Source organism: Hypanus sabinus, chromosome 8 (genome assembly GCF_030144855.1).
Source record: "Hypanus sabinus isolate sHypSab1 chromosome 8, sHypSab1.hap1, whole genome shotgun sequence".
NCBI classification, from domain to species: Eukaryota; Metazoa; Chordata; class Chondrichthyes; order Myliobatiformes; family Dasyatidae; genus Hypanus; species Hypanus sabinus.
Window position 1 is genome coordinate 51,755,426 of NC_082713.1, and position 27,281 is coordinate 51,782,706.

General features: G+C 39.6%; 1 protein-coding gene across 1 annotated transcript in view; it reads left to right on the forward strand.

Annotated features, from left to right (window-relative positions):
- Positions 1–270: 270 nt before the first annotated feature.
- Positions 271–27,281, forward strand: part of LOC132397737 (sushi repeat-containing protein SRPX2-like) — an 85,266-nt gene continuing 58,255 nt past the window's right edge. Inside the window, exons 1-2 of the mRNA XM_059976498.1 lie at positions 271–450; positions 726–869. Of these exons, the coding sequence (XP_059832481.1) occupies positions 794–869 (76 nt within the window). The 5' untranslated portion in view covers positions 271–450; positions 726–793. The remainder of the gene's footprint in view (positions 451–725; positions 870–27,281) is intronic.

A 27,281-nucleotide genomic window follows, 5' to 3' on the forward strand; every position in this document is an offset into this window, starting at 1 on the left:
GCAGATTGCTGTGTCTGTAAAAAACTCACAATTTTACTGTTGTGAAAGAATTACATCTGTGAACAGTTTTATCCCACCAACTGATGCAGAATCAAACAAAGAATATGTAAATAATCTCATATTTGCCTCAAAACAGAGTACTGCACTATTAAACTCTGCTACTTTTTTAAGCTGCTTCCTGTGAATGCATTTAAATTCATGGAGTGTCACATCCAGCATAAGATACTTACTTTTCTTCTGATCACTTAAAGAAACTCTTCAGTGTAGTGCAAACCACTGCCGGATTTTTTTGTGAATGGCCAGTGTAGCTTTAAGAGGCTGCAACAAGCTACTTACTCAGTTCAACAGAATGATGTCATTAGTTCCTCTCAAAAGCTTCCTCGCTTTTACATGCTATAAACCCCGACTTGGAATTTATATGGTCGGATACCATGGAAACATATACTAAAGGTAATTAATATCTTTACTGAACTTTAAATAAATAAGATGCTTTCACATTGTTATGGTTTAAAGAAGATTTTCAATTTTTTTATTAGTCCCCTTTTAAAGTTTAAACACCTTTTCTCCAGCAGAGTGAACGAAGCTTGTGAACAACTTCAACAGCTGTGACTGTTCTGAGTTTCTTAAGTTCTATTGACAATTTGTGCAGTATAATTCTCTTTGATGCTGTAGATAATATTTGTGGCCAAAATGCAGCTGAATTCTTTTCTTGATCATGTTCGTAGATATAATATGCTAGAGAAATTTCCAGAAGCTTCAAATTTGAATCAACGCAGCTCCTTTGCAACTAGACATGAGAGGACTGTTTTTCTTGTTCACTCTAACTGTGAGATCTGCTACTGGATTTGGATTTGGATATGGATCTGAAGGTAAATGTGTATTTTGCCATTTTATTTCCCTTGTATTGAATCAATATATGTCAGAATGTTTCATCATTCTAATTTTCCTCAACTTATAGATAAATCCACAATAAATGAGTCATTCCTTCCCCCTCCACTTGCAACTCCATACACAACACACTCCACTCTTACTGAGTTTAATTAACTCAGTGCAGACTGGGAATCAAACCTGCATTGTCATGCAATACTTTATGCAGAACTTTATAGAGGAAAATTAAAATTGCTTTTCAGAGAAGGATCAAAATGTCAGATCATTTGGACAGGAACTCAATGTAAAGTGAAAGATTTTATCAGTGACAACTGTTTACTGTGGAAGTAAGTTTGTTTTTACTGTTTGTTATTGTCCTGCAATTGCCCACATGGAAGAAAGATTTTTTTTGCTTTCATCCATGTCCTCAATGGGACAAACAATGTAAAAATGCCTTTTTAAACACCCAGTGGAGGGTGGGCAGAACCCCAGCAAATGCTACATGCTGGGCCCCATTTGCACTATCAGTTGCTTGTATGTTTATGTCAGAAAGCATGCCCTTGGAAGAAAGATCAGGAAGTGTTATTTGCCAGGATCTGAAGAATGCAGCTGGCAAAAAGGGAAGTATGGAGAGGAAGGAGCAGAACGTAGAAGGGATCTTCTGGCTGGTGGGGAGGGGAGATTGAGTAAAGACCTGAAGTTTCTTTGTGGATCCTGGGAGCACAAGCGTGCGGGGAGTGTAGATGAGATGGAGTGAAATGTTGATATGGTTTGGATCTTTCATTTAAAGTGTTGGATTCCACTACAGAAGTGTAGAAGTTTCTGTGACAAATCATAGTCTCAGTACCAAGGGAAAAGTTCCCTCTCTTTCCACTTTACTCTTTCACTATCTCTCTCTTTCTCTCTAAAGAAAAGTTTATGCTTATTAACAGAATTATATAAGAAAAAGTTAATGTGCTAATGGAAATGCCAGTACTTGGCCTTTTTTGTACAGTTCCTTTGTATTTTATGCTTTTCCCTTGAACTTCAGCTTCATGTTGCCACAGGGTGATTAACTAAAAAGTAGCTGTGAAGTTGTTTAGATTTAACTCAGCTGAAATTTATTGAGGTTATAAAACTGCACCAGTCTAATAATTAAAGTAAGCATTGTGCCAAAGGAAATACTGGAAAATTGGGGAAAAAAAAGAGTTTTAGATCTTAATTGTTTTGAGAACAATTCAGTGTCTTTTTTCATTGATTAACACAACCCAGGCAGTTTGGGTAAACTGTAACTAAGTTTATCCAGAACATTTTAAACAAGTAATTTGATCTTTACCAAAAGAAAGAAAAGTGACAATTTAGCTCATAATTTAAAGGCTGAATCTGTAAATTATTTTGAAAAAGAGAATAAAAACTAAACATCCAAAACTCATAATATTTCTTATTAACTAACAATGCTATAAAATGCTACAATACGAAATATGGCACAGATTGTGGCAATGATTTGTGCATTTTCTTCTCAGATTCTGAAATGGTTAACTCAATAATGTTTTCATGTTCCTTTAAAACATAAGAACAGGAATCAGTGCCAGAATAGGACATCCAGCTCCTCTTGCTTGTTTCACCACGCGACCAGATCATAGCAGTTATTTATTACCTCAATCTCATTTCTCTGTAACAATCCCATTTACCTTGCTTCCCTTAACATCTAAAAATTTATCAATCTTTACTTTGAATATTGTCAGGGACTGAACTTCCACGCTGAGTCATACACTCAGAATTATTGAGACATGCACTTAGAATCATTGAGTTATACTCTTAGAAACATTGGGTTATTCACTTAGAAGCATTTAGTTATACACGGAGTCATTGAGTATGGAAACGATGGATATAGGCCCTTCAGCCCAAAATGTCTGTGTTGACCAATGTGTCTTTTCAAGTTGTCCCATTTGCCTGTATTTGTTCCATATCCCTTTTAACCTTTCCTGTTCATGCGCCTCTCTAAATGTCTTATTTTAAGATGAATGGCCCCTAATTCTAAATCTCCTCATCCAGGGGAAACAATAAATCCACATCTACTCTGCCAAGCCTGGTTAAGTATTTTGTGTCTTCCTGTGAAACAGCCGTTTATTCCTTCAACTTAAGGGCGTATGAGCTTGGTTGATTTAATTTCACCTTCTATAGCAAGGCTATCAATCTGGTGAACCACTGCCACACTCTCAATATCGCAAGTACATTTGTTCATAGCTAGTGAAACCAGATCTGTTCAGAATATTCCAGATGTGATCTCAGCAGGTTTCTATATAATTGGAATAAGATGTTTCTACTCTTGTACTCCAATTCTTTGCAATGAAGTCCAGCATGCTGTCTGCTTGATGAGTCAGCTTTCTGATGTCTAGTGATTCATGTCCAAGGACACCCAGGTTCCCCTGAAAATCAATCTCTGTCTTGCCATTTAAAATAAAATCCACCTTTCTGTCCTTTTCTAACAGACCCCACACTGTTTCAGATTCTAAATCATCTATCATCTCCTTCCCCATTCATTTAGCCCATTTCTATGTACTCAAGGTTTGCTGTGTTATCCTCAGGATCAATACTGCCAACTAGCTTTGTTTCATCAAGAAACTTAAATACCCTACACTTAATTTCTTAGTCCAAATTACACATATAACCATGCTACCACTTTGTTATTTATTTATTTACTTACTTATTGAGATTGTTATGCACCAGCTGCGATATATATGAAATTGAGTCAGGTTTTTATAAATAAACAACAAAATGTATTAACCTCTGCTCAAAACCATCAAAGTAAACAAATGACTAACTTAAACAGAAGTTAACAGTGTTATGTGTCTATAGTTATCAAACAGTCAAACTTAGAGATAATTCTTAACAGAGCTTATTCAAGCACAATCTTAAAATGGTAGTTTATTAAGTCCATATGATTCATAAAGTAAGTGAGAGGTGAGACTTCCCGAACCAGCGATGAGCGATTCTCGAATAAAAGACAAAACTGTCGACGCAGATCCCCAGCCGAGAAATTCCTTTTCTGAAGAGATCACGAAGAATAAGATTTCTCAAAGTAACTGACCTTTCACTGGAGGTGGTCACCACACACCCAAGACCATGAATGGGTTAACCAAAAGTGTGTGCCACAATCCACATCAATCACTTTGAGACACACAGAATGCCATTGATTTCTACCCAATTCTTTGGGTTCGCATGAAGCTGGTAATTCTTCACTCTCTCTCTCTCCTTGTGCAATTATGTAACTACCAACTGTGACTCAACAAAACAACTACCAACAAACTACGGTCTCCCCTTTTATACCAGCTGGAACATGCCATCACGCAACATCAAATCACCCCACTATCAGGAGACAATTACCTCATGCTCACGAGAAACTCATGGGACAGGTAACAAGATACAGTGCAGAATAGGCCCTTCTGGCCCTTTGAGCCACACTGCCCAGTCCCCAATTTAATCCTAGCCTGATCATGGGATTATTTACAATCACCAATTAACCTACCAACTGGTATGTCTTTGTTCTGTGGGAGGAAATCAGAGCCCAGAGAGGAAACCTACACAGTTGTGGGGAGAATGTACAAATCCCTTACAGGCAGCGGCAGGAATTGAACCCGTGTCACATGTACTGTAAAGCATTGTGCTAACCACTACACTACTATGCTGCCATATAACTTGGAAAGTTCCAGCATTTTCACAACCACTAGTATGAAGCTTACTGGTCCTTTGTTTGGTATGGAGATGACAACCAATACCTCCACAGCTGCAGCCTTCAAAACCCTAGGATATACTGTAGGTCATCAAGTCTTTACTGTAATAGGATGTATACTTTTGTGTTTGCATTCACTTTCATCCTGAAACTAACTGGTTATGATTACACATGTTGCTACTGTGCACTATCACTTTTTCTTCATATGTAACAATCAAATATTTCTCTTTCCCATCACGACTGTTTACTTCAATGCCTTATTGACATTGCTTGTTAATGGACTCAACACGGCTCCTCTGAGCTTAATTCATGTGACACTAATCACGTGAACCTTTTTTCTCAGTATTGATACCAGTGTCCCATGAACTGAATTTAGTTTTTTCCACGCCAATATTTGGAACTTGCATTTAATTGTTTTGACCTTATTTAATTACTCAATGCCAATCAGCATGTCTTAGGTAGAAATTCAGAATCTAACAACTTCATGTTACTGCTTTTTAATTTGGGCCCTACTTGCTCATATTCCTTCAGCAGAACCTGCTTTTGTCCTCTCTATGACACTGTTCTCCAGGAGGAAAATGGCAAATGAATCTTTCCTCTTTGGCTCTGTTCCTTTCTAATCCTGTTGAGGTGTCCTTAACTTGAACAATCAACAGGAAGAAGGCAGTAATTGTGCTGTCACCTATTATCACTACATACCCCTTCATATCTGCAACTTGAAAGACCTCCATAATGCAATGCTTTACTGAATAGTTTACTCATCCACCCAGCAGTTTCTGCTGGCACCCACAGAGGCTGCAACAAAGCTGTTTAAGTGGAAGGGCTGAGGTGCCTGTATTGCTACCTTTCATGTTACAAGCCTACATCATGCAAGGTCAACCATCTTGACTTGTTTAACTGACAGTATCAGTGGGATGTATCAACCACCTGAAGCAGAATGGCAAGTAAATTTTCTCTTCCCCAGTATAACACAGTGTCTGAATTTCATCAACTCTGTTCTGATTTTTTTTTAGATGAAAGTAAATACATCACGTCATGGATCCCAATAATTTCTATTATCTTGCATATAGTACAGATGTTACATATCACATGCCCTGCCTTGCCAGTCTTAGATTTTTTATTTAAATGCATTGAATTTATTTAACAACTGCCTCACCGAAGTCATTTTCTCAATAAAATTCATTCCATGGATTCCATAATTTTAACTGGGGCCTTCACATTTTATCTTCCCATATTACTGTTTAATTATGCCGATTGAACCTAAAGTACCAGTTCTTACTAGCTACCCATATACCTGTTGTTGTCCCTTTCCACGCCTTATGATGCATCTGGTGGCATTTTTGCTACTTCTGTAGTATTTTTGACTTTTGTATGAGGCCAAGTTGGTAGCTCGACACTTAACACAACATGGATAGAAAGTGTGCAAGGGGTTGGTCGGATTTGAACTCAGGACCATTTGCTTCGAAATTCGCTTCTGATGCCACTACACCACCGGCCAGCTACTCAAGTACCAGGGAGACCAAAATTAAATTTTCTCATGTTTACTGCTAATTTATCACTGCAAATTAACACTGTCAGGTTAAGAGAATTGAACTGTAAATTTAAATGAAAATAATACATTTTTGAAAATGAAAGTTAATTATCCCCTTATTTTCCAAATTCCACAGTCATTGAAAGTAACATTCAGGATTCAAGGTTAATTTCAAGGTAACTATTATACATTTATGAACTTCCTAAGTATTCTTCATAACCAATCACAATTTATTTATCGATGTTGTTGGGTAGTTATTCTCAGCCAAGTTTGCAACATCCAAGGAGAAGCTATCCATCAAAACTTGTTACAGTTGCTGAGACTAGCTTTTTCACTAATTAGCAAAGTCACAAATGTCAATGATTCTCGTATAGGTTTATAAACTTGCTGAATGAAAAGCAGTCTTTTCAGAAAACATTTGTTTAATTTTTCTGTGGGAACACCTTGTAGAAAAACAAAGCATGTTAAAACTATCATTTTCAAGTTTGTGAAGTTACCATGATGAAAATATCAGATGGTCACCTTTAAGTGCATGGAAGCTATTAATCAATTTGTCATATTTTCTCATCAGGAATACAGCCCTTTTAACTAAAATACACTATTTAGCACATTTTTAAGAAATTGTGTCATTTAAGTATACTAGGCAAGAAAAAAACAAATGAGTGAAGAACTGCAAGTTCCAAGAGAGCAATTGTTATTGTGGAATTGTAATTGCACAGTACCAATATCCTAAAATTCCAAAATTAAATGACTTACAATGTAGTAGAAATCAGGAATTGCATCACAAAATGCTTGTGGAAGCTGCTGTAACTTAAACCAACAAAACAATGGTGCTCTGTTCCTGGAGTTTGGCTTTCATAGCTTTAACCCCAGTGGTAGAGACTGATAAGTAAGAATCTGAAATTGCCAGTGTTATTCTACCTGCTTTGGATTGGCAGCTGATTTGATAAGGGTTCATTTTTTGAACTCAGCTAGAGGAAAAATTAAGTCACTCTAATTTTCCATCCCATTCCCAATCTCGGCTTCCTACTACGAATCTGATTAGCCTCAGTGTATTTGTGAGGTACAGTTACTTGATACTCAATACTGGATTAGACCATAAGAAACAGGAGCAGAATTAGACCATTCAGCCCATCGAGTCTGCTATGGTTTATTTATTATCCCTCCCAACCCCATTCTCCTGCCTTCTTCCCGTAACCTTTGGCACCATGACTAATCAAGAAACTATCGACCTGCGATTTAAATATACTCAATTACTTGGTGTCTGCAGCTCTTTGTGGCAATTAATTCTATGCCCTTATTCCTTCTACTAAAGTGCTTAACCATACACTTCCCTACACTATATTTGATTTGCCACATCTCTGCCCATTCACCCAATCTGTCGAAGTCCTTCTGCAGACTCCCTGCTTCCTCTATACCACCTTCCCCTCCATGTCTTCGTATCATCCACAAACTTGGACGGAGAAGCATCAATTCCATCATCCAAATCATTGACATGTAATGTGAAAATAAGCAGTCCAAAACGTCAAGGCTCTGTGGAACACCACTAGTCACTGGCAGCCCACCAGAAAAGGCCCCCTTTATTCCCACTCTGGCTCCAGCCAATCAGCTAATGCTCTATCCATGCTAGTATATTACCTGTAATACCATGGGCTCTTATCTGGTCAATCAGCCTCATGTGGCACCTTGTCAAAGGCCTTCTGAAAATCCAAGTAAACAACATCCACTGACTCACCTCACTCTGCTTGTTATTTCTTCAAAGAATTCCAGCAGATTTGTTGGGCAAGATTCCCCTTAAGGAAACCAAGATGACTTCAACGTATTTTTTTCATGTGCTTCCAATTATCTCGAATCCTTATCCTTAATAATAGAGTCCAACATCGTCCCAATCACTGGTCAAGCTGACTGGTTTATTATTTCTGTCTTTTGCCTCCCTCTGTTCTTAAAGAGTAGTGTAACATTTACAGTTTTCCAGTCCTCCAGAACCATGACAGAATCTAGTGATTCTTGAAAGATCATTAATAATGCCTCCAAAATCTCTTCAGCCACCTCTTTCAGAACCATGGGGACAAGGTGACTTATCTAGCCTCAGACCTTTCAGCTTCCCAAACCTCCTTCTATTTTGTAATAGCAACTACTCTCATTTCTGCCCCTGACTCTCAAATTTCTGGCATATTGCTGGTGTCTTCCACAGTGAAGACTGATGCAAAATACTTAATAAATTCATCTGCCATTTCTTTGTCTGCTATTACTATCTCTCCAGCATTATTTTCCAGCAGTCCAATATCCACTCTCACATCTCTTTTACTCTTCATATAAAGTATCTCTGAAAACTTTTGCTATCCTCTTTTATGTTATTGGCTATCTGTTTCATTTGTTCTCTCCTTATTGTGTTTTTTAAACTGCCTTCTGTTGCCTTTTAAAAGCTTCCCAATCCTCTAACTTCTCACTTTTTTTCTATATTATATGCTCTCCTTTTCCTTTTATGCTGTCTTTGACTTCCCTTGTCAACCACAGTTGCCTCAATCTCCTTGTAGAATAATTCTGCACCTTTGGGATATTTCTACCCTGTGTCTTTAAAATTGTCCCAGAAACTCTAATTCCTTTTCCAACAGATGCAGATAATGAATTTATCTCAGAATTGCCGAATTCTGATGCAAGGTCACCCATTTGTACAACTCACTAACTTTTAAAACTGCTATAGATAAGAATAAGTATGAACTTTGTGGGAGAGTATAAAATTGGAGCAGGGCAAATTATGAGAGCATTAGGCAGGAACTAGGGAGAATTAATAGGGATCAGCTGTTTTTGGGCAAGTCTACATCTGACATGTGGAGGGTGTTTAAAGACCAACTGTACAGGACAGGTATGGTCCAGTAAGAAGGAAGGACAAGGATGGCATGATTAAGAGAAGCTTGGATGTTGAGAGAGGTGATGAATTTAGTAAAGATGGAGAAGTATGCAAAGCTTATGATTCTAGAATCAAACAGAACTTTGAGGATTATAAAGAAGCCAGAAAAGAGCTGAAGAAGAGAATTAGTAAAGCCAGGAGTGGCCATGCAAAGTCCTTGGCAAGTAGGATTAAAGAGAACCCCAAATAATTGTATACATACATCAAAAGCAAGAGGATAGCTAGAGAGAGGGTAACGGGAGGAACAGTCATTTGGATGTGGCAGATATGGATGAGAACCTTAATGTGTACTTCACAGCAATATTGACCAAGGAGAAGGATGTGGCAGATAGGGAGATCAGTGCTGAGTGCATTGATATGCCAGGGTATTTCAAGGTAAAGGAGGAAGCATTGATAGGTCTTTTAAAGATCTTTAAGGTGTATAAGTCCCCTGGGCCTAATTGGATATACCTTATGTTATTGAGAGAGAGGCAAGAGAAGAATTGGCTTGGGCCTTGACCAATATCTTCGTCCTGTCTAGCCAGAGACAAGGTCCCGGAGGACTGACAAGTAGCTAATGTTCCATTATTCAAGAAGCGAACAAGGGATAACCTGGAAACTATAGCGTGGCGAGTCTCTTGGCAGTGGTAGGGAAGTTACTGGACAGAATTCTTAGGGATAGGATATATGAGCATGGCTTTATGCAGGGCATGTCATGTCTTACTAACTTGATTGAGTTTTTTGACAAGATGACAAGGGCGATTGATGAAGATTGAGCTGTGGATGTTGTCTACGTGGATTTCAGTAATGGGTCTGATCTGGTCAAAGGGACTTAATCTAGCTGGAGGACTGTCATTAGTAGTGTTCTATACAGATCTGTACTGGAACTTCTGCTGTTTGTGATGTATATAAATGACCTGGATGAAAACCTAAATGGGTGGGTTAGAAAGTTTGCAGATGATATGAAGATTGGTGGTGCTGTAGATAGTGTAGAAGACAAGCAAAGAATACAGTGGGATATGGATCAGTTGCAGATATGGGCGGAGAAATGGCAGGTGGAGTTTAACTTGGCAAAATGTGAAGTGTTGCATCTTAGTCAGCCAAATAGAAAGAGGCAGTACACTGTTAAGGGCAAGATCCTTAAGTGTTGATGAGCAGAGGCGTCTTGGGGTCCAAGTTCATAGCTCTCTGAAAGTGGCTGCACAGGTTGATAGGGTGGTTAAGAAGGTATATGGCATACTTGCTTTTATTAGTCTAGGCATTGAACTCAACAGTCATGAAGTTATGTTGCAGCTTTATAAAACTCTAGTTAGGCCACATCAGGTGTATTGCATACAGTAATAGTTGTTTCCTTATAGCTTTGGACAGGATGCAGAAGAGGTTTACCAGGATTTTGCCTGGATTAGAGGGCATGTGCTATACTAAGAGATTGGACAAACAGGTTGTTTTCTCTGCAGCGACAGAGGTTGAGGGTAGATCTAACAGAGGTTTATAAGATTATGAGAGGCATAAAAAGAGCAGACAGACAATATCTTTTTCCAAGGGTTGAAATGTCCAATACCAGAGGGCATACATTTAAGGTGAGAGGGAGTAATTTCAGAGGAGATGTGAGGGGCAAGTTTTTTTAAAAATGAGTTATGGGTGCCTGGAATGCGCTGCCTGGGGTGGTGTGCAGGCCGAAACATTAGAGACTTTTAGACAGGCACATGGATGGAAGGTTATGGACATTGTTTTTAACAGAAGAGATTAGTTTAGTTAGCCATTTGATGACTCATTTAATTAGCTTGGCATAGCACAGTGGGCCAAGGGTCTGTTCCTGGTCCATACTGTCCTGTGTTCAGGTTTTATTTCAGATGTCCAGGATCTCCATTTCTTTTTTATTGCTTTTAAATTAAAATATTCTGTTTTGTTTACATACATGTGACTGACATTTTTGATCAAATACTTGGATATTGTGCTGATGTTCATTTTCTTCAAACTGAGTACATGAAATTTAACCACCTTTGAAAACTGAGGACTGAACAAATATATGACATGTCCAGTATTCCAGAAGGACACAAGTATTCCAAAATTTCACCTTGTTTCCTCTTCATAGTAAGAAATGCATCACAAGACATTGGAACACTTGTGCACTGTGGCATTAGTCTCAACTTTAGCCTCGAAAGAAGTAGCTTAACCTGACATTCTGAGGAGAAGGTTGGAAAAGATTTGGCAATAAAAAGTGCCAGGAGAACAAGGTAAATCATTTGACATTCTGTAGAAGAGGAAGGAGAGTGAATCTTAAAATTATGGTTGATGAAGCCTGGACTATAAATTTGATTGGCAAGTTTTAGTTTCATCCTAGATATCCAAAGAATCTTTCTATGCCTTAGTTCAGTTGAGTTCCAAGAAGGCTGTATCCTGTGAGCACATTTTAGCAATCAATTTCAATCGTCTTTAAAATCAAATCATATGTCCTCCATCCTGGAATGCCCAGAAGGAATCTATGTCAGAGCATCTGAACGTGAGCCACCTTACAATGGGATAGGTAACTCTGAAACATTTCCGTCTGCTCGAGCCTCATCTTGTCTCTGCAATAATTCAAGAGCTGTTATTTTGAATGAGATTTATAGTTTTTATTATGAGTGCCAGTGAAGTCTATCCCTCTAGACTTTCTCCAGCAGGTAAAAGTTCTATTGACAACTTGTGCCAGCTTGAATTCCCTAAATTTGCATTTGGCTTTCTTGATAGGAACAACCGTTTAGGAGAGTTTTTTTGCCATAAACTCAGATGTGCACATAGTTACCCCAAAGACTTAGTAAAGGTAGGTTAGGCTGGATTGCTTATCTTTCCTAAATGTGATCATTTGGGAATAAGGCCAACATTCATAGGACGTGATAATCTTTTTTTAGTAGTGTTCATTTTGTAATGTCGACAGCATGGAAATATTACCTGTAAAGAGCAACAGGCACAGACTATATGCAGAAAATTTTAGGAAAAATAAATATTTGAGGATGTTTTTTTTAATGGATTGTGGAATGAAACTAAAGGATACCTTTACCAAATGCATTTAATCCCTCGACTACAATGACAGAAATGCAAGTGATTAAGAAATAAGTGAATTGGCTGAGTAGAATGGTTCTCATGCACCTTTTGCTTTCTTATCTAACACAATTATTTGTAATGCTGGAAGTGTGTGCTACAGACATTCTTATTTCTATTGTCTAATAATGTAAGAAAAATATTTACCACTGCCAATATGGAATTGCTTCACAACTATCCAATCAACACCAAAAATCCCCATCTATCACTTCACATATGCCAACAACAGTCTTTCTATAACTCCAGCTTTGCTAGCAGAAATTGGCAACACACACAAAATGCTGCTGCACTCCACCAGCATTTTGTGTGTGTTGCTTGAATTTCCAGCATCTGCAGATTTCCTCATGTTTGCCTAGTAAAACTTGGGCAGGTTGAGAAATATTTATAATTCATTAAGTTATATTTCTTTTAGTTGTATAACTAAATAGTCTTAATCCCTATTGCAAGCTATCTTACTCTATTATGAGTTACAGAACATTACTTAGCAAAGTGTATTTTTGATTATGCTGAATGATTAAAATTGGTGTTTTAAATGTGAGGGTTTTGATGTGGAACACGGCACTCCTTATAAATTTGTGTTTGAATGTTTATTTTTATGTTGGCATATTGTAGCAGCTTAATGATAGGGGCAAGATAAGGTGAATGGATGTGTTTGAGGTTGCTGGAATTGAATTATGATAAGTTCACAGGTAGAAAGGAGATTTTAGGTTGCCTCTTTCCCCTCTTTTCCCTGATGTGCATTTATTTCTAGCCATAAATCAGTGTCCTGAAGATGGGAAGGCGCAGCAGGCAGCAAGACCATCATATGCTGTGATATTTACTCTGCTCATGTATGTAGGATTCTGCTAAAATGATCTAGGCAGCAGAATTATTTGGCACACCTATAACCTGTCTATTCTATTTGCATGGTTATAACGATCAATTGTCTGCATATTGTCTATGTTGTCTAGGAGTTGTACAACAGAGTCTTCATGTAGAATTTGCTGCCTAGTTTGGTTGTGCCAAGCTGCACCATCACAAAATGAAAGTAATGGGACTGTCACCAGTTTATCAGGCATCAGTCTGCATGATTTTCTGCCTGTAGTCATGCATCAGTTAAACAGTGAGTGAGCTGAATTCCTTTCAATTTACCTTTAAAACAAATTTGTTGTGATTCAGATTCATTTATTTAGTTATGTACATTGAAACATAGGGAATCAGATTTAATATCATGAGTGTATGTTGTGAAATTTGTTAACTTTATGGCAGCAGGACAAAGAAATACATGAGAAATAAATAAAGATATAAACAACAATGGAATATAAACAATAGAAATAGATATATCTCTATTAAATAGTTAAGTTAAAATAAATAGTGCAAATAACAGAAGTGAATAAAAAGGTAGTGAGGTAGTGTTCATGGGTTCAATGTCCATTTAGCAATCATATGGCAGAGGGGAAGTAGTGCTCCTGAATCGCTGAGAGTGTACCTTTAGGCTTCTGTACCTCCCTCCCGATGGTAACAATGTAATCGTCAGTGTACAGGCGATACAGTGAAATGTGTTATTTGCATTCTCAACCAGCAAAACCTAATGAACCTGGGGGCAGCCCGCAAGTGTCGCCAGACAGTCTGGCGCCAACATAGCATGCCCACCATGTCCGCGGAACAACACAAACAACAGAACTACAGCAACACAACAAACAAATAAGCTCTGTTCCTCCCTCCCACCCACCTTCCCAAGTGCGCGCACACACCATCCTCCCACCCCAGGAGTTGCAGAACATTACTTAGCAAAGTGTCGCTTTGATTATGGTGAATGATTAAAGCTGCTGTCTCAAGTGGACTCGTGGATTTACAGATCCATAGACATTGTGCCTTCGACTTCTCCAGTGAACTTGCAGACTTTCACACCCAGTGCTTCAGCCATGGGGCCTCGACTTTCACAAATCGACCGCTGGGCTTTGATCTTCAGTATCAATTCCAGAGTTCACCAATGATGCTGAATGAGAATTCTGAATGGGAACTCCAATCTCCAGGCCTTGTGCTGTGGACTCTGATGACCAGGACCCCGATACTAAGCCTCGTAACTCCAGTCTCACTGACTCATGTACGTAAGGGTTCATCAGCCATTTTGCTTCGGCCTGTACAGGATTGTGATCCTGGAACTCTGAGATGACTTGCGGCTCTGAGGTACCACCAGTCTTTGCCCTCACTGGACTTCTGGCCCGACATCCAACTCTGATTGTCCTTAATCTCCCATCCACCTCACTGGCCTTTGAATGCAGAGCATGGAGCAGAGGCTTTGATTTTGGTCTTACTGCTAACTCCCCCAAAACAACTAAGTCTGAGCCATGACTTAGTTCAGCACCATCTTGACTGGAAGTTGGAAAGAAATAACCTGAAAGGCCTACAACACAATAATCGGATCAGAGCAGGGCAAAGGAAACTGACTTGTAGAGGACTTGGTTGAAAATAATTTTATGAACTATTGTGGGCTCACAGGCAGTCATGTGCACGTTCTCAATGCTGATCTTTGCTAAGAGTGAATTAGTATGGTTGGCTCACTTTGAATAGATTTCTTTTATGCATGAGACAATGGCACACTGTTAAATGTTGGAAAGATTTCCATCTCCATTTGAAAAAAGCAGAGATACAGAAGTACATTGTTTTCATTTTCTTGCCAGCTACTTGGAACATGGTCCTGAAGTTATGGTAGTGCCACTGGCAGATTCTCCTTATAAAAGCATGGATATCTCACAATTTATTCCTTATTGAGATTTAGGAAAGTTGCACTCTTAGCACCCTGAAGCGATCTGATTTTGCACTGGGTGCTCTTCTTCCCTCCACCCATTCTCCTTCCCACAACAATATTTCCTACTGTGTATGTTCTGTTCATTCAGTTAACGTGAATTGACAGGAATGCATCCAGGACTGGAAGCAACTGGTTTTGCAGAAGACTCAGGTCAGCAAAAATTCCTTCATAGCCTGCCTTAAAATTCTGTGTCGACCTTAGCATCTTAGGTTGGCACAATGCTTTACAGCATAGGTGGCCAGGGTTCATTTCCCACCACTGCTTGTAAGGAGTTTGTACGTTCTGCCCATGATCACGTTGGTTTCCTCCAGGTGCTCTGGTTTCCTCCCATAGTCCATAGATGTACTGGTTGGTAGGTTAATTGGTCAATGTAAATTGTGCCCTGTTTAGGCTAGGATTAAACTGGGGGTTTGCTGGGCGGTGTGGCTCGAAGGGCCAGAAACACCAAATCCACACTGTATGACAAGAAATAAATAAATCTTGATCAATCTTTGAATACTCTTGTATGGTTAATGCATTTTTGTCATTGTCACAGTGGGCTGCATACACTCAGTGACCACTATATTACGTACATCTGTACACCTGCTCGATAATGCAAATATCTAATCAGCCAATCATGTGGCAGCAACCCAATGCATAAAAGCATGGTTAAGAGGTTCAGTTGTTATTCAGAATGCGGAGGAAATATGATCTAATTGACTTTGACTGTGGAATGTTTGTTGATGCTAGACAGGGCGATTTGAGTATCTCAGAAACTTCTGATCTCCTGGGATTTTCATGCAAAGCAGTCTCTAGAGTTTATAGAGAATGGCACAAAACACGCAAAAACATCCAGTGGGCAGTGGTTCTGTGTTAATGAGAGGGGTCAGAGCAGAATGGTCAGACTGGTTCAAGCCGACAGAAAGGTGACAGTAACTCAGATAAGCAGACATTACAACAATGGTGTGCAGGAGAGCATCTCTGAATGCACATCATATTGAACCTTGAAGTGGATGGGCTGCAACAGCAGAAGACCACGAACATACACTCAGTAGCCACTTTATTAGGTATAGGAGATACCTAACATCAGAATGGCCATTGAGTGTAGGTGCATTGGGTGTTATTAACTATTTTTGATTATTTTTATGGTTCTGAGCCCTCAAACAAAGACACACTTGAGTTCTATTTCACCCTGCAGACATTTCAATAGACAAAATAATGATTACTAATCCCCAGATTAAAAACAGAAATTTCTGGAAATACTCAGCAGGCTAGGGAGCATATGTGGTGAGATTAACTCTATTCACAATTCTAGTTGACTTTTCCATCAAACTTGGGGAGACTGAGAAACTGTACATGTTTCATGTTGTAGACAAGGTGGTGAGGAGGGGAGTGAGTCAATGGGATGCTGATGACAGGATGGAGATGAAGAGAAATTGAATGATGTAAGGGGAAAGGTGCTTTTACAGAACAGTACCGCACAGGAACAGGCTTCTTGTCCCAAAATTGGTTGTGCCGAACCATTTAAAGTAGTAATCAACGTCCTCATATTGATGTGCCTATCTAAACGTCTCTCAGAAGTCTCCAATGAAAAATAGGGCTGTACCAATACCCCGGGCAGCACATTCCAGCACCCAACACTCTCTGTGTTTAAAAAGAAACTTGCCCCTCTTCCTTCCATGTTCTTTGAAATTGCCCCCTCACCTGAAATGCATGCCCTCTAGTATTAGACGTTTCAACCCCTGGACAAAGATATTGTCTGTGTTCCGTATCTATGCCTCTCATAATCTTATAAACCTCTATCAGATTTCCCTAGCCTCCAGCTCTCCAGAGAAAAGGACCCAAGTTTGTCCAACCTCTCATTATAGCACATGCCCTCTAATCCAGGCAACATCCTGGCAAACTTCTTCTGCATCCTGTCCAAATCCTTAACATCCTTCCTACAATGGGGTGGAGGGAACTGTATGTAATACTCCAGACTAGAGTAATACTAACTAGAGTTTTATGGAAACAAGAGATTCTGCAGATGCTGGAAACCCAGAGCAACACACACAAAATGCTGGAGGATCTCAGCAGGACAGGCAGTATCTATGAAAATGAATAAACAATCACCGTTTTGGGCCGAGGCCCTTCATCAGGACTGAAAAGGAAGGAGTAAGATGCCAGAATAAAAAGCTGAGGGGAGGAGGAGGAAGACAAATTTGAAGATGATAGGTGAAGCCAGGTGACAGGGAGGGGATTATGAAGTAAGAAACTGTGTGGTGATAGGTGGAAAAGGCAAAGGATTGGAGAAGAAGAAATCTGATAGGAGAGGAGAGTGGACCATGGAAGAAAGGAAGGAGGAGAGGCACCTGGGGGAGGTTACAAGCTGATGAGAAGAAGAGGTAAGAGACCCGAGTGCAGAGTAGGAAAAAAGTGAAGGGTGAGGGGAAAAATTATCAGAATGAGAAATTGATGTTCATGCCATCAGGTTGGAAGTTACCCAGATGGAATATGAGGTATTGCTTCTCCACCCTGAGAGTGGCCTCATTGTGGCAAAAGAGGAGACTGATCAATATGTCAGAACAGGAATGAGGATAGGAATTTTAATGGTTGGCCACCAAGAAATTCCACTTTTTTATGGAGGGAGCTGAGGTGCTTGACAGAGTATTCCCCCAACTTGTGTATGGTTTCGCCAATGTAGAGGAGGCTGCATACAATAGACAACCCCAACAAATTTGAAGGTTAGGTGTTGTCTCACCTGGAAGGCCCTGAATGGAGACGAGGGAAGAGGTGAATGGGCAGGTGTAGCCTATCTATCACTTGCAGGGATACATGCCAGGAGGAGGTTAGTGGGGAGGGACAAATCGACAACTTCATCATGGAGTGAGCAACCTCTGCAGTGAGGGGGTGGTAGGATCCCATTGAAGATGGCAAATGTTGTGGTGAATGATGAGGTGGATGCAGAAGTTCATGGAGGTGGTAAGAGAGGACAAAAAGACTTCCATCTGTATTAAGATGGTGGGAAGATGGGATCAGTGCGGATGTCCGGGAAATGGAGGAGATGCAGGTGAGGACAGCATCAATGATGGAGAAAGGGAAACTGTTCTTTGAAGAAGGAGGACATCTCTGTCCTGGAAAGGAAAGCCTAACCCTGGGAACAGATGTAGTGGAGACAAAGAAACTGAGAAAAGGGAATAGAGAGAAGAGACAGGTGGGAAAGACATATAGTCAAGCTAGGTGTGGAATTGGCGGTTTGTCAAAGATATTGGTAGACAGTTTGTCTTCAGAGGTGAAGACAGAAGGTGGTCGAAGGGAATTACTCTAGCTTGATCTCCTCAACAACGTTCAATTCCCTGGACCTGACCACCTCATTTACAAGTGGATGTTCAGCCCCTGTACATTTAAATCTCCCATTAAGAGGGAGAGAAGTATCAAAAGTGGACCAAGTGAACTTAAGTTAGAAGAAAATTTGATGGAACTTACAAGCTCAGCTTGGGTGCATGAAGCAGCACCAATGCAGTGGAAAAAGAGTTGGGGAGCATTACCAGGGAAGGCTTGGAGCATGGAGAGTTCCACGTAGCCATATGTGGCTCAGGCGGGTGAATTTGGAGACAGTGGGAAGAGCTGAAGTAGAAATTGTCGAGGGCAAGGACCAGTTTCTGCCAGACAGAGGGTGGTGGTGGTGGTGGAGTGGAACAGTCGGGTCTGTCGTTGAGAAAGAAGTGGAGAGTTTTAAGGCCTTCTTAATGGGTGATTTAAGTGCATAGGGGCTGAACATCCACTTGTAAATGAGGTGGTCAGGTCCAGGGAATTGAAAGTTGTTGAGGAGATCAAGCTGGAATAATTCCCTTCGACCACCTTCTGTCTTCTATGAGCAAGTCAGTTCTGAATCCAAACAGCCAATTAACTGTGGATCCTATGTGGGACCTTGTCATACACCTTATTAAAATGCATGTAGACAACATCCACAGTTGGATCTTCATCAATTGCCCTTGTCACATCGTCAAAATCTCACTCAGTTTAATAAAGCATGACATGCCTGCAGAAAGCCATGCTGACTCTCCTTGATGAGGCCCTGGTTTTCCATGATATGGAGCAGGTGTTGAAGATTGTGACAGCCTTCTGCACCAACCCTTTGGTTTCAATTACTCTTTCCATTTCTGTAGCTTCCACAACATTGCTACACTTGTTGTACAGCGCCATTGTCACAGTGCAGGGACCAGGTCAGATGCGGTGGGAACTCTGAATGAACACAGATGTGGCTCTGATGGCCTCTCACTGCCCATGGTGACATAGGGGTTTCCTGCTACTTCCAACTATCCCAGAATGGATATTTTTATAAAGGTTTGATAGTGATTTTAATAATTAAAAGTAAATTAGTGATGCCTTAATTAAAATAATAAATTCATTTAAAGAATGTATCTAATCTAAATGAATATCTAAATAATAATTTGCCTTCACTTACCTCTATCTTTTTAATGAAGATCAACAGACTTATCCTAATGAATGAGACAGATACCAGTTATAGTTGGCAAATAGCCAATAGACCAGTTCCAAAACATACCTTATTGAATTGCTTGCTAGTTATCATGTTATCATGTTATGCTAGTTATCAAAGGCCAAATTTGAAGAAATGAGAAAGGATCTAAAAAGCATGGATTGGGACAGGTTTTTCTCTGGCAAGGATGTCGTTGGTAAGTGGGAGGCTTTCAAAGGAGAAATTTTGAGTGTGCAGAGTTTGTATGTTCCTGTTAGGGTTAAAGGAAAAATGAATAAGAATAAGGAACCTTGGTTCTCGAGGGATATTGGAACTCTGATAAAGAAGAAGAGAGAGATGTATAACATGTATAGGCAACAGGGAGGAAATAAGATGCTTGAGGAGTATAAAAAGATAAGAAAATACTTAAGAAAGAAATCAGGAGGGCTAAAAGAAGACATGAGGTTGCTTTGGCAGTCAGGGTGAAGGATAATCCTAAGAGCTTCTACAGGTATGTTAAGAGCAAAAGGATAGTAAGGGATAAAATTGGTCCTCTTAAAGATCAGAGTGGTCAGCTATGTATGGAACCAAAAGAAATGGGAGAGATATTAAATGGGTTTTTTGCATCTGTATTTACTAGGGAAACTGGAATGGAGTCTATGGAAACAAGGCAAACAGATAGGGAGGTCATGGAACTTATACAGATTAAAGAGGAGGAGGTGCTTGATGTCTTGAGGCAAATCAGAGTAGATAAATCCCTGGGACTTGACAGGGTATTCCCTCGGACCTTGAAGGAGGCTAGTGTTGAAATTGCAGGGGCCCTGGCAGAAATATTTAAAATGTCGGTATCCACGGGTCAGGTGCCGGAGGATTGAGGATAGCTCATGTAGTTCCGTAGTTTTAAAAAAGGCTCAAAAAGTAAGCCGGGAAATTATAGGCTGTTAAGTTTGACATCAGGTAGGTAAATTATTGGAAGGAATACTAAGAGATAGGATTTACAAGTATTTGGATAGACAGGGACTTATTAGAAAAAGTCAGCATGGCTTTGTGTGTGGTAGGTCATATTTAACCAATCTGTTAGAGTTTTTCGAGGAAGTTACCAGGAAAGTGGATGAAGGGAAGGCGGTGGATGTTGTATACATGGACTTCAGTAAGGCCTTTGACAAAGTCCCGCATGGGAGGTTAGTTAGGAAGATTCAGTCGCTAGGTATACATGGAGAGGTAGTAAATTGGATTAGACATTGGCTCAATGGAAGAAGTCAGAGAATGGTAGTGGAGGATTGCTTCTCTGAGTGGAGGCCTGTGACTAGTGGTGTGCCACAGGGATCAGTGCTGGGTCCATTGTTATTTGTCATCTATATCAATGATCTGGATGATAATGTGGCAAATTGGATCAGCAAATTTGCTGATGATATAAAGATTGAAGGTGTAGTGGACAATGAGGAAGGTTTTCAAAGCTTACAAAGGGATTTGGACCAGTTGGAGGAATGGGCTGAAAAATGGCAGATGGAGTTTAATGCGGACAAGTGTGAGGTATTGCACTTTGGAAGGTCAAACCAGGGTAGAACATACAAGGTAAATGGTAGGACACTGAGGAGTGCAGCAGAACATAAGGATCTGGGAGTATAGGTACATAATTCCCTAAAAGGGGCTTCACAAGTAGATAGGGTTATAAAGAGAGCTTTTGGTACATTGGCCTTTATAAATCAAAGTATTGAGTATAAGAGTTGGAATGTAATGGTGAGGTTGTATAAGACATTGGTGAGACCAAATTTGGAATATTGTGTGCAGTTTTGGCCACCTTATTACAGGAAGTATATTAATAAGGTTGAAAGAGTGCAGAGAAGGTTTACAAGGATGTTGCCAGGACTTGAGAAACTTAGTTACAGAGAAAGGTTGAATAGGTTAGGACTTTATTCCCTGGAGCATAGGAGAATGAAGGGTGATTTGATAGAGGTGTATAAAATTATGATGGGTGTAGATAGAATGAATGCAAGCAGGCTTTTTCCACTGAGGCCAGGGGAGAAAAAAACCAGAAGTCATGAGTTAAGGATGAAGGGGAAAATTTTAAAGGGAACATTGGGGGGGGGGGGTGGGGGGCTTCTTCATGCAGAGAGTGGTGGGAGTGTGGAATGAGCTGCCAGATGAAGTGGTGAATACGGGCTCACTTTTGACATTTAAGAAAAATTTGGACAGGTATATGAATGAGAGGTGTTTGGGGGATATGGCCCAGGTGCAGGTCAGTGGGACTAGGCAGAAAAATGGTTCGGCACAGACAAGAAGGACCAAAAGGCCTGTTTCTGTGCTGTAATGTTCTATGATTCTATGTGATCAGCCCCTAATTTTATTTCCTTTTCCTAATTTCTCTATCAGTACCATCTGCTTCTCAATCAAAACACATAAGAAAATTGAACCACTTCTGCTTGATAGTAAATGCCGTGACCGGATGAATCCCCTAGCATCAACATGTTCTGTTGGGGTGGGGGTGGGGGGTGATCACTATTGATCAGAAATTTAAATGACTGAGCGGAAATATAAGAGTACAAGAACAGAACGGAGGCTGGTTATGTGTGAATAATGATTCACTTTCTGCTTCAAAGTGATCCCACTATCTACAGATGTGTGAGAAGAATGATGGAATAATTTCCATTTGTTGTTAAATGTTGTTTCTCTCAACATTTAAAAAGCTTGAAACCATCCAGGACAAAATAACCTACTTAACTGGCATTCGGTCTTGCAACTTAAATATTAATTTCCTTTAGAACCAGTCCACAAAGACTGCATTGTATACCATCTCCAAAATGCATTGCAGCAACTTGCCAGGTCTATTTTGATAAAAGAACCCAAATTCAATAAGTGAGCAAAGTGAGCAAACACTTGGGAACAGGCCAGTTTTGATATGCATAGAGAAAATGATTACTGTAGGACTCAAGGTTGAGTCAGAAAGGCTTCTCCTTGTGATTTTACCCTATGCTATTGATGAATACATTTGGCTGTAGTTTTCAAGTTTGTGAATTCCACAGATTCCCTGCAGAGAATACCATGCTAAAAATAGCACAGGACCGGTGGACCTTTTCACCACTGAGTTGTCCACAAAAAAATCTTTGTGTAATGAACTCTGAAGTGAATACTAAGCTGCCGCTAATTTGTTGTTTAATTCCTTTAAGTTTATAGGATCGATTTGATCTGCTGTGGTTGTTTAAAGCACAATGAACACTGTTCATTTCAGAGTAATTCACTGCAAGTGAATCACTTTAAGATGTTATGGAAACATGATAAATTGCATTTTCACTTTATCACTCCATTTTTACTTTCTATTTTGAATGTTCCTTTCAGGATGCACAATAACCAGAAATATTGCTTTTACTTTTTTAAGGATATTAAAATTCTGTTGAAGTGGCTGGACGCTCCTTGGCTAAGTTCCTTAAGACCATAAGGTAGAGGAGCAGATGTAGGCCATATGGCCCATCATTTCACCATTTCATCATGGCTGATCCATTTTTCCTCTCAGCCCCAATCCCTTGCTCCCCCCCCATTGCCCTCCCCCTGTATCCCTTCATGCCCTGACTAGTCAAGAACCCATCAACCTCTGCCTTAAATATATATAAAGACTTGGCCTCCATACAGTCTGTGGCAATGAATTCTACGGACTCACCACTCTGGCTAAAGAAATTCCTCTTCATCGCCATTCTAAAAGGATGCCCTCTATTTTGAGGCTGTGTCCAGTGGTTTTAATACTCCCACCACAGGAAACATCCTCTCCACATCCACTCTATCAAGGCCTTTCACCATTCAATAGGTTTCAATTAGTTCACCCCTCATTCTTCTAAATTTCAGTGAACACAAATCCAGAGCTATCAAACGCTCTTCATATGACAAGCTGTTTAATCCTGGAATAATTTCTGTGAATCTCCTTTGAACCCACTCCAGTTTCAGCACATCCTTTCTAACCTAAGGGGCCAAAAACTGCTCACAATACTCCAAATGAGGCCTCATCAGTGTTTTATAAAGTCTCAACATTACATCCTTGCTTTTATTTTCTAGTCCTCTTGAAAATAATGCTAACATTGCATTTGCCTTCCTCACTGATCCTCAGTGAACTCAACAACGAGCTGCTCTAAAAAACCATTTCATAATCATTCTAGAAAATCCCCCTCCTGGCATCCCACATCAACCTGGTTTTCTCAATCTGTTAGCATATTGAAATCCCCCATGACTATTGTAACATTGCCCTTATGTCATGCATTTTCTATATCCCATTATAACTTGTAGACCACATCCTCACTACTGTTTGGGGGTCTCTATATAACTCCCATCAGCGTCTTTTTACCCTTGCAGTTCCTTTGCCCTATCTACAATGACTCAGTACCTTCCGACCCTAAGTCACCTCTTTCTAATGATTTAATTTCTTTTTTTTTACCAATAAAGCCATTACCACCCCTCTGATTTTCTGTCTATCCTTTCATTACAATGTGTATCTTTGGATTTATGCTCTCAGCTATAACCTTCTTTCAGCCATGATTCAGTGATGTGTACAACATCGTATCTGCAAATCTGTAACTCTGCTACAAGTTCATCAACCTTATTCCATATACTGTGGGCATTCAAATATAACACCTTCAGTCCTGTTTTCACCTTTTTCTCTCTTTGCTAGGAGTCTCACTACACATTGCTTCAGTTTGTCAACCAACTCATCTTCAGCACTATCACTCCAGTTTCCATCCCTCTGTGAAATTAGTTCCCGAAGTGAGAGACTACAGTACTTTTTGTGATAAGCTTTGCCTCTGCTATGAGACTTTGATTATTTTACTGTTTTGTGGAATGTATTGGAAGCCCCTGCCTCATTTCCCATAGAGATTCCAAGCTGATTAGTTTCAATTACATTATTTTAGAATGACTTGTAAGAAAAGGTTAATCTAAACCCATATGAGTAAACAGTGGGTATTTATAGAATGTTTAACTGTTGAATTAAAAGCAAGTTCAAACATGAACACTCTCTTAGTAAAATCAGATATCTCTAGAGATACTCAGCAAGTCAAGGACTATCTGTGGAGAGAGATAGAGGCAACATTTCATTTATATGACTTCCATTCACACTTTTCAAGGTTGCAGGCCTTGGGGGGAAAACTCACAATTTTTCTAGATCACTTTAATCTTCATAGAAACATCAGAACATAAGAAAAGTGTGCAAGGGGAGACCACTTGTCCCCTTGAGTTTGCTCTATCATTCAATATGGCTGATCTCCTACTTCAATATCACTTTCCAGCTCTAATCTCGCTCTCCTACAATCCTCTAAGTCCTGAAATACAATTCATTTTGAATGCAGTAACTTCTACTTCTTCCATCAAAAATGTTGGCATTTCCTTTGAACAAGAGCATCAAATATGTTTCGACCTACCTTGAAGTGATGTCTATCTATACAGCTATACTTTTTAGCAGGGTTCCTGATGATAATTGAATTTTTGGGTAGGGCAGGGTGGTGGCGGGATGTTCCTTACATTAACTTTTTTTAACATTTGAATCAGACACTTAGGTCTACTGTAGTATTCCAAACATTATTTTAAGTAATGATCTGGTAATTTGTTGCAGACTACAGATTGTGGCATTAATAATGATTTTGTGTAGTCTAAGTAATCATACTTGGCATACATTCAGTCACTTCTAATGGAAGCCTGTAGTTACTGCAGTTAAGATGTTTAGCTTTCCGGGTTTAATGAGAAATAAAACTTGATTCCTACATCTGGTCTGAACTGGAAAATCTATAACCAGCAAAACAAATCTATTTAATAGCTCAGCCATTGTAGCCATGTGCTCTGAGTACATTTTGACAGAGTCTAGGAACATATTTTAATGACTATTTAGCAATTTTGGCAGATTTGTTGATGATTTTTAGCAAAGATTTCTCAGATTGTTTTATTTTCAAGTTAAAATGGTGCATCAAAACATTTCTTTTAATCATATCTGAATTGATCAATTTAATTGTATGTTAATTTCATTGAATTCAAAGACAGTCAAAAATTAATGTGTGCATGCAATATAATAGATATTGATTGATACTGGCTGTATTCTCAGCACAGCAGAGGTTGGGGTGGCAATTTCTGTCATTTATATGAAGAATTTTATTCTGTCATTTATAAATTTTATTACATTTTGTTTATTTCATTCCAAATAGAATTAAAATTCATGGTGATTAAATCAGTGCCCCAAATTATTTTATAGTTTTCCATGAAAGTGCAACTTCCATAACATAGTGTCACTCATTACTGCTGGAAAGTTACTTGAGGTAAAGTTTTCCAATGATTTTGCCCAAAGGAGAAGGGTGGCTGGCTGTCTGACTGTAAAAATGCTTAGTAAAGAAACGTTAAAAGCAGACTCATTAAATAGGAATTCAGACATCGTTCTTTCATTATTGCTAATAATGACGTATTTCACTTTGAGAGTGAATGACCTTGTACATCTGCAACATTCCATCACCTACAGTGGTTGAAGTGGACCCAATGATACAATAAAACCAGTACCTCTGTAATTTAAGAAAAACTAGAGAACACATCATTTTTGTTACAGTTTGGAATATAAAATAACCCATGAATTAGGCCAATTTTGTCCAAGTATTGCTTCAGAGACATTAATATTTTTCTTACCAGTGTGGAGTATTTTGCTGTGATTTCCAACAGGATCAATATTTGCTCTGTCTTGCCTGTCAGAATCCGCTGGACAGGCAAAATGGTTATGGTAGTGTTGGTGCAGCAGAGATGCTAGCACACTGCATTTTCAATTACAGAAATAAATTAAAAAAATAAATACAACTATATCAAAGTCATATTTTACCATTAAGCATCTTTCCCTCCCCATTCCTCTTTCTATGAAGATCACTTTCTACACGATTCCCTTGTTCTCTTGTCCATCCCTACTGATCTCCCTCCTGGCACTCATCCATATAACCATATAACAATTACAGCACGGAAACAGGCCATCTTGGTCCTTCTAGTCCATGCCGAACGCTTACTCTCACCTAGTCCCACTGACCCGCACTCAGCCAATAACCCTCCATTCCTTTCCTGTCCATGTACCTATCCAATTTTACTTTAAATGACAATACCAAACCTGCCTCTACCACTTCTACTGGAAGCTCGTTCCACACAGCTACCACTCTCTGAGTAAAGAAATTCCCCCTCGTGTTACCCTTAAACTTTTGCCCCCTAACTCTCAAATCATGTCCTCTTGTTTGAATCTCCCCTGCTCTCAATGGAAAAAGCCTATCCACGTCAACTCTATCTATCCCCCTCATAATTTTAAATACCTCTATCAAGTCCCCCCTCAACCCTCTATGCTCCAAGGAATAAAGACCTAACTTGTTCAACCTTTCCCTGTAACTTAGGTGCTGAAACCCAGGTAACATTCTAGTAAATCTTCTCTGTACTCTCTCTATTGTGTTAACATCTTTTCTATAATTCGGTGGCCAGAACTGTACACAGTACTCCAAATTTGGCCTCACCAATGCCTTGTACAATTTTAACATTACATCCCAACTCCTATACTCAATGCTGTGATTTTATAAAGGCCAGCATACCAAAGGCTTTCTTCACCACTCTATCCACATGAGATTCCACCTTCGGGGAACTATGCACCATCCCTCCAAGCAGGAAAGGTGCTGCACTGGACTCTACATCTCCTTCCTTACCACCATTCAGGACACCAAACGGTCCTTTCAGGTGAGCAATAATTCACCTATAAGTCTGTCAGGTCATCAATTGTATCTGTTGCTCCTAGTTTAATCTCCTCTATATTGGTGAGACCTGACAGACTGTGGACTGCTTTGCCAAGCACCTTTGCCCTGCCCACCAAGAAAATCAGGATCTCCCATTTCAATTTGACTTGCCATTCCCACTCTGGCATGTCAGCCTATGACCTCCCTTACTACCATGATGATGTCAAACTCAGTTTGGAGGAGCCACGCCTTATAATTTGTC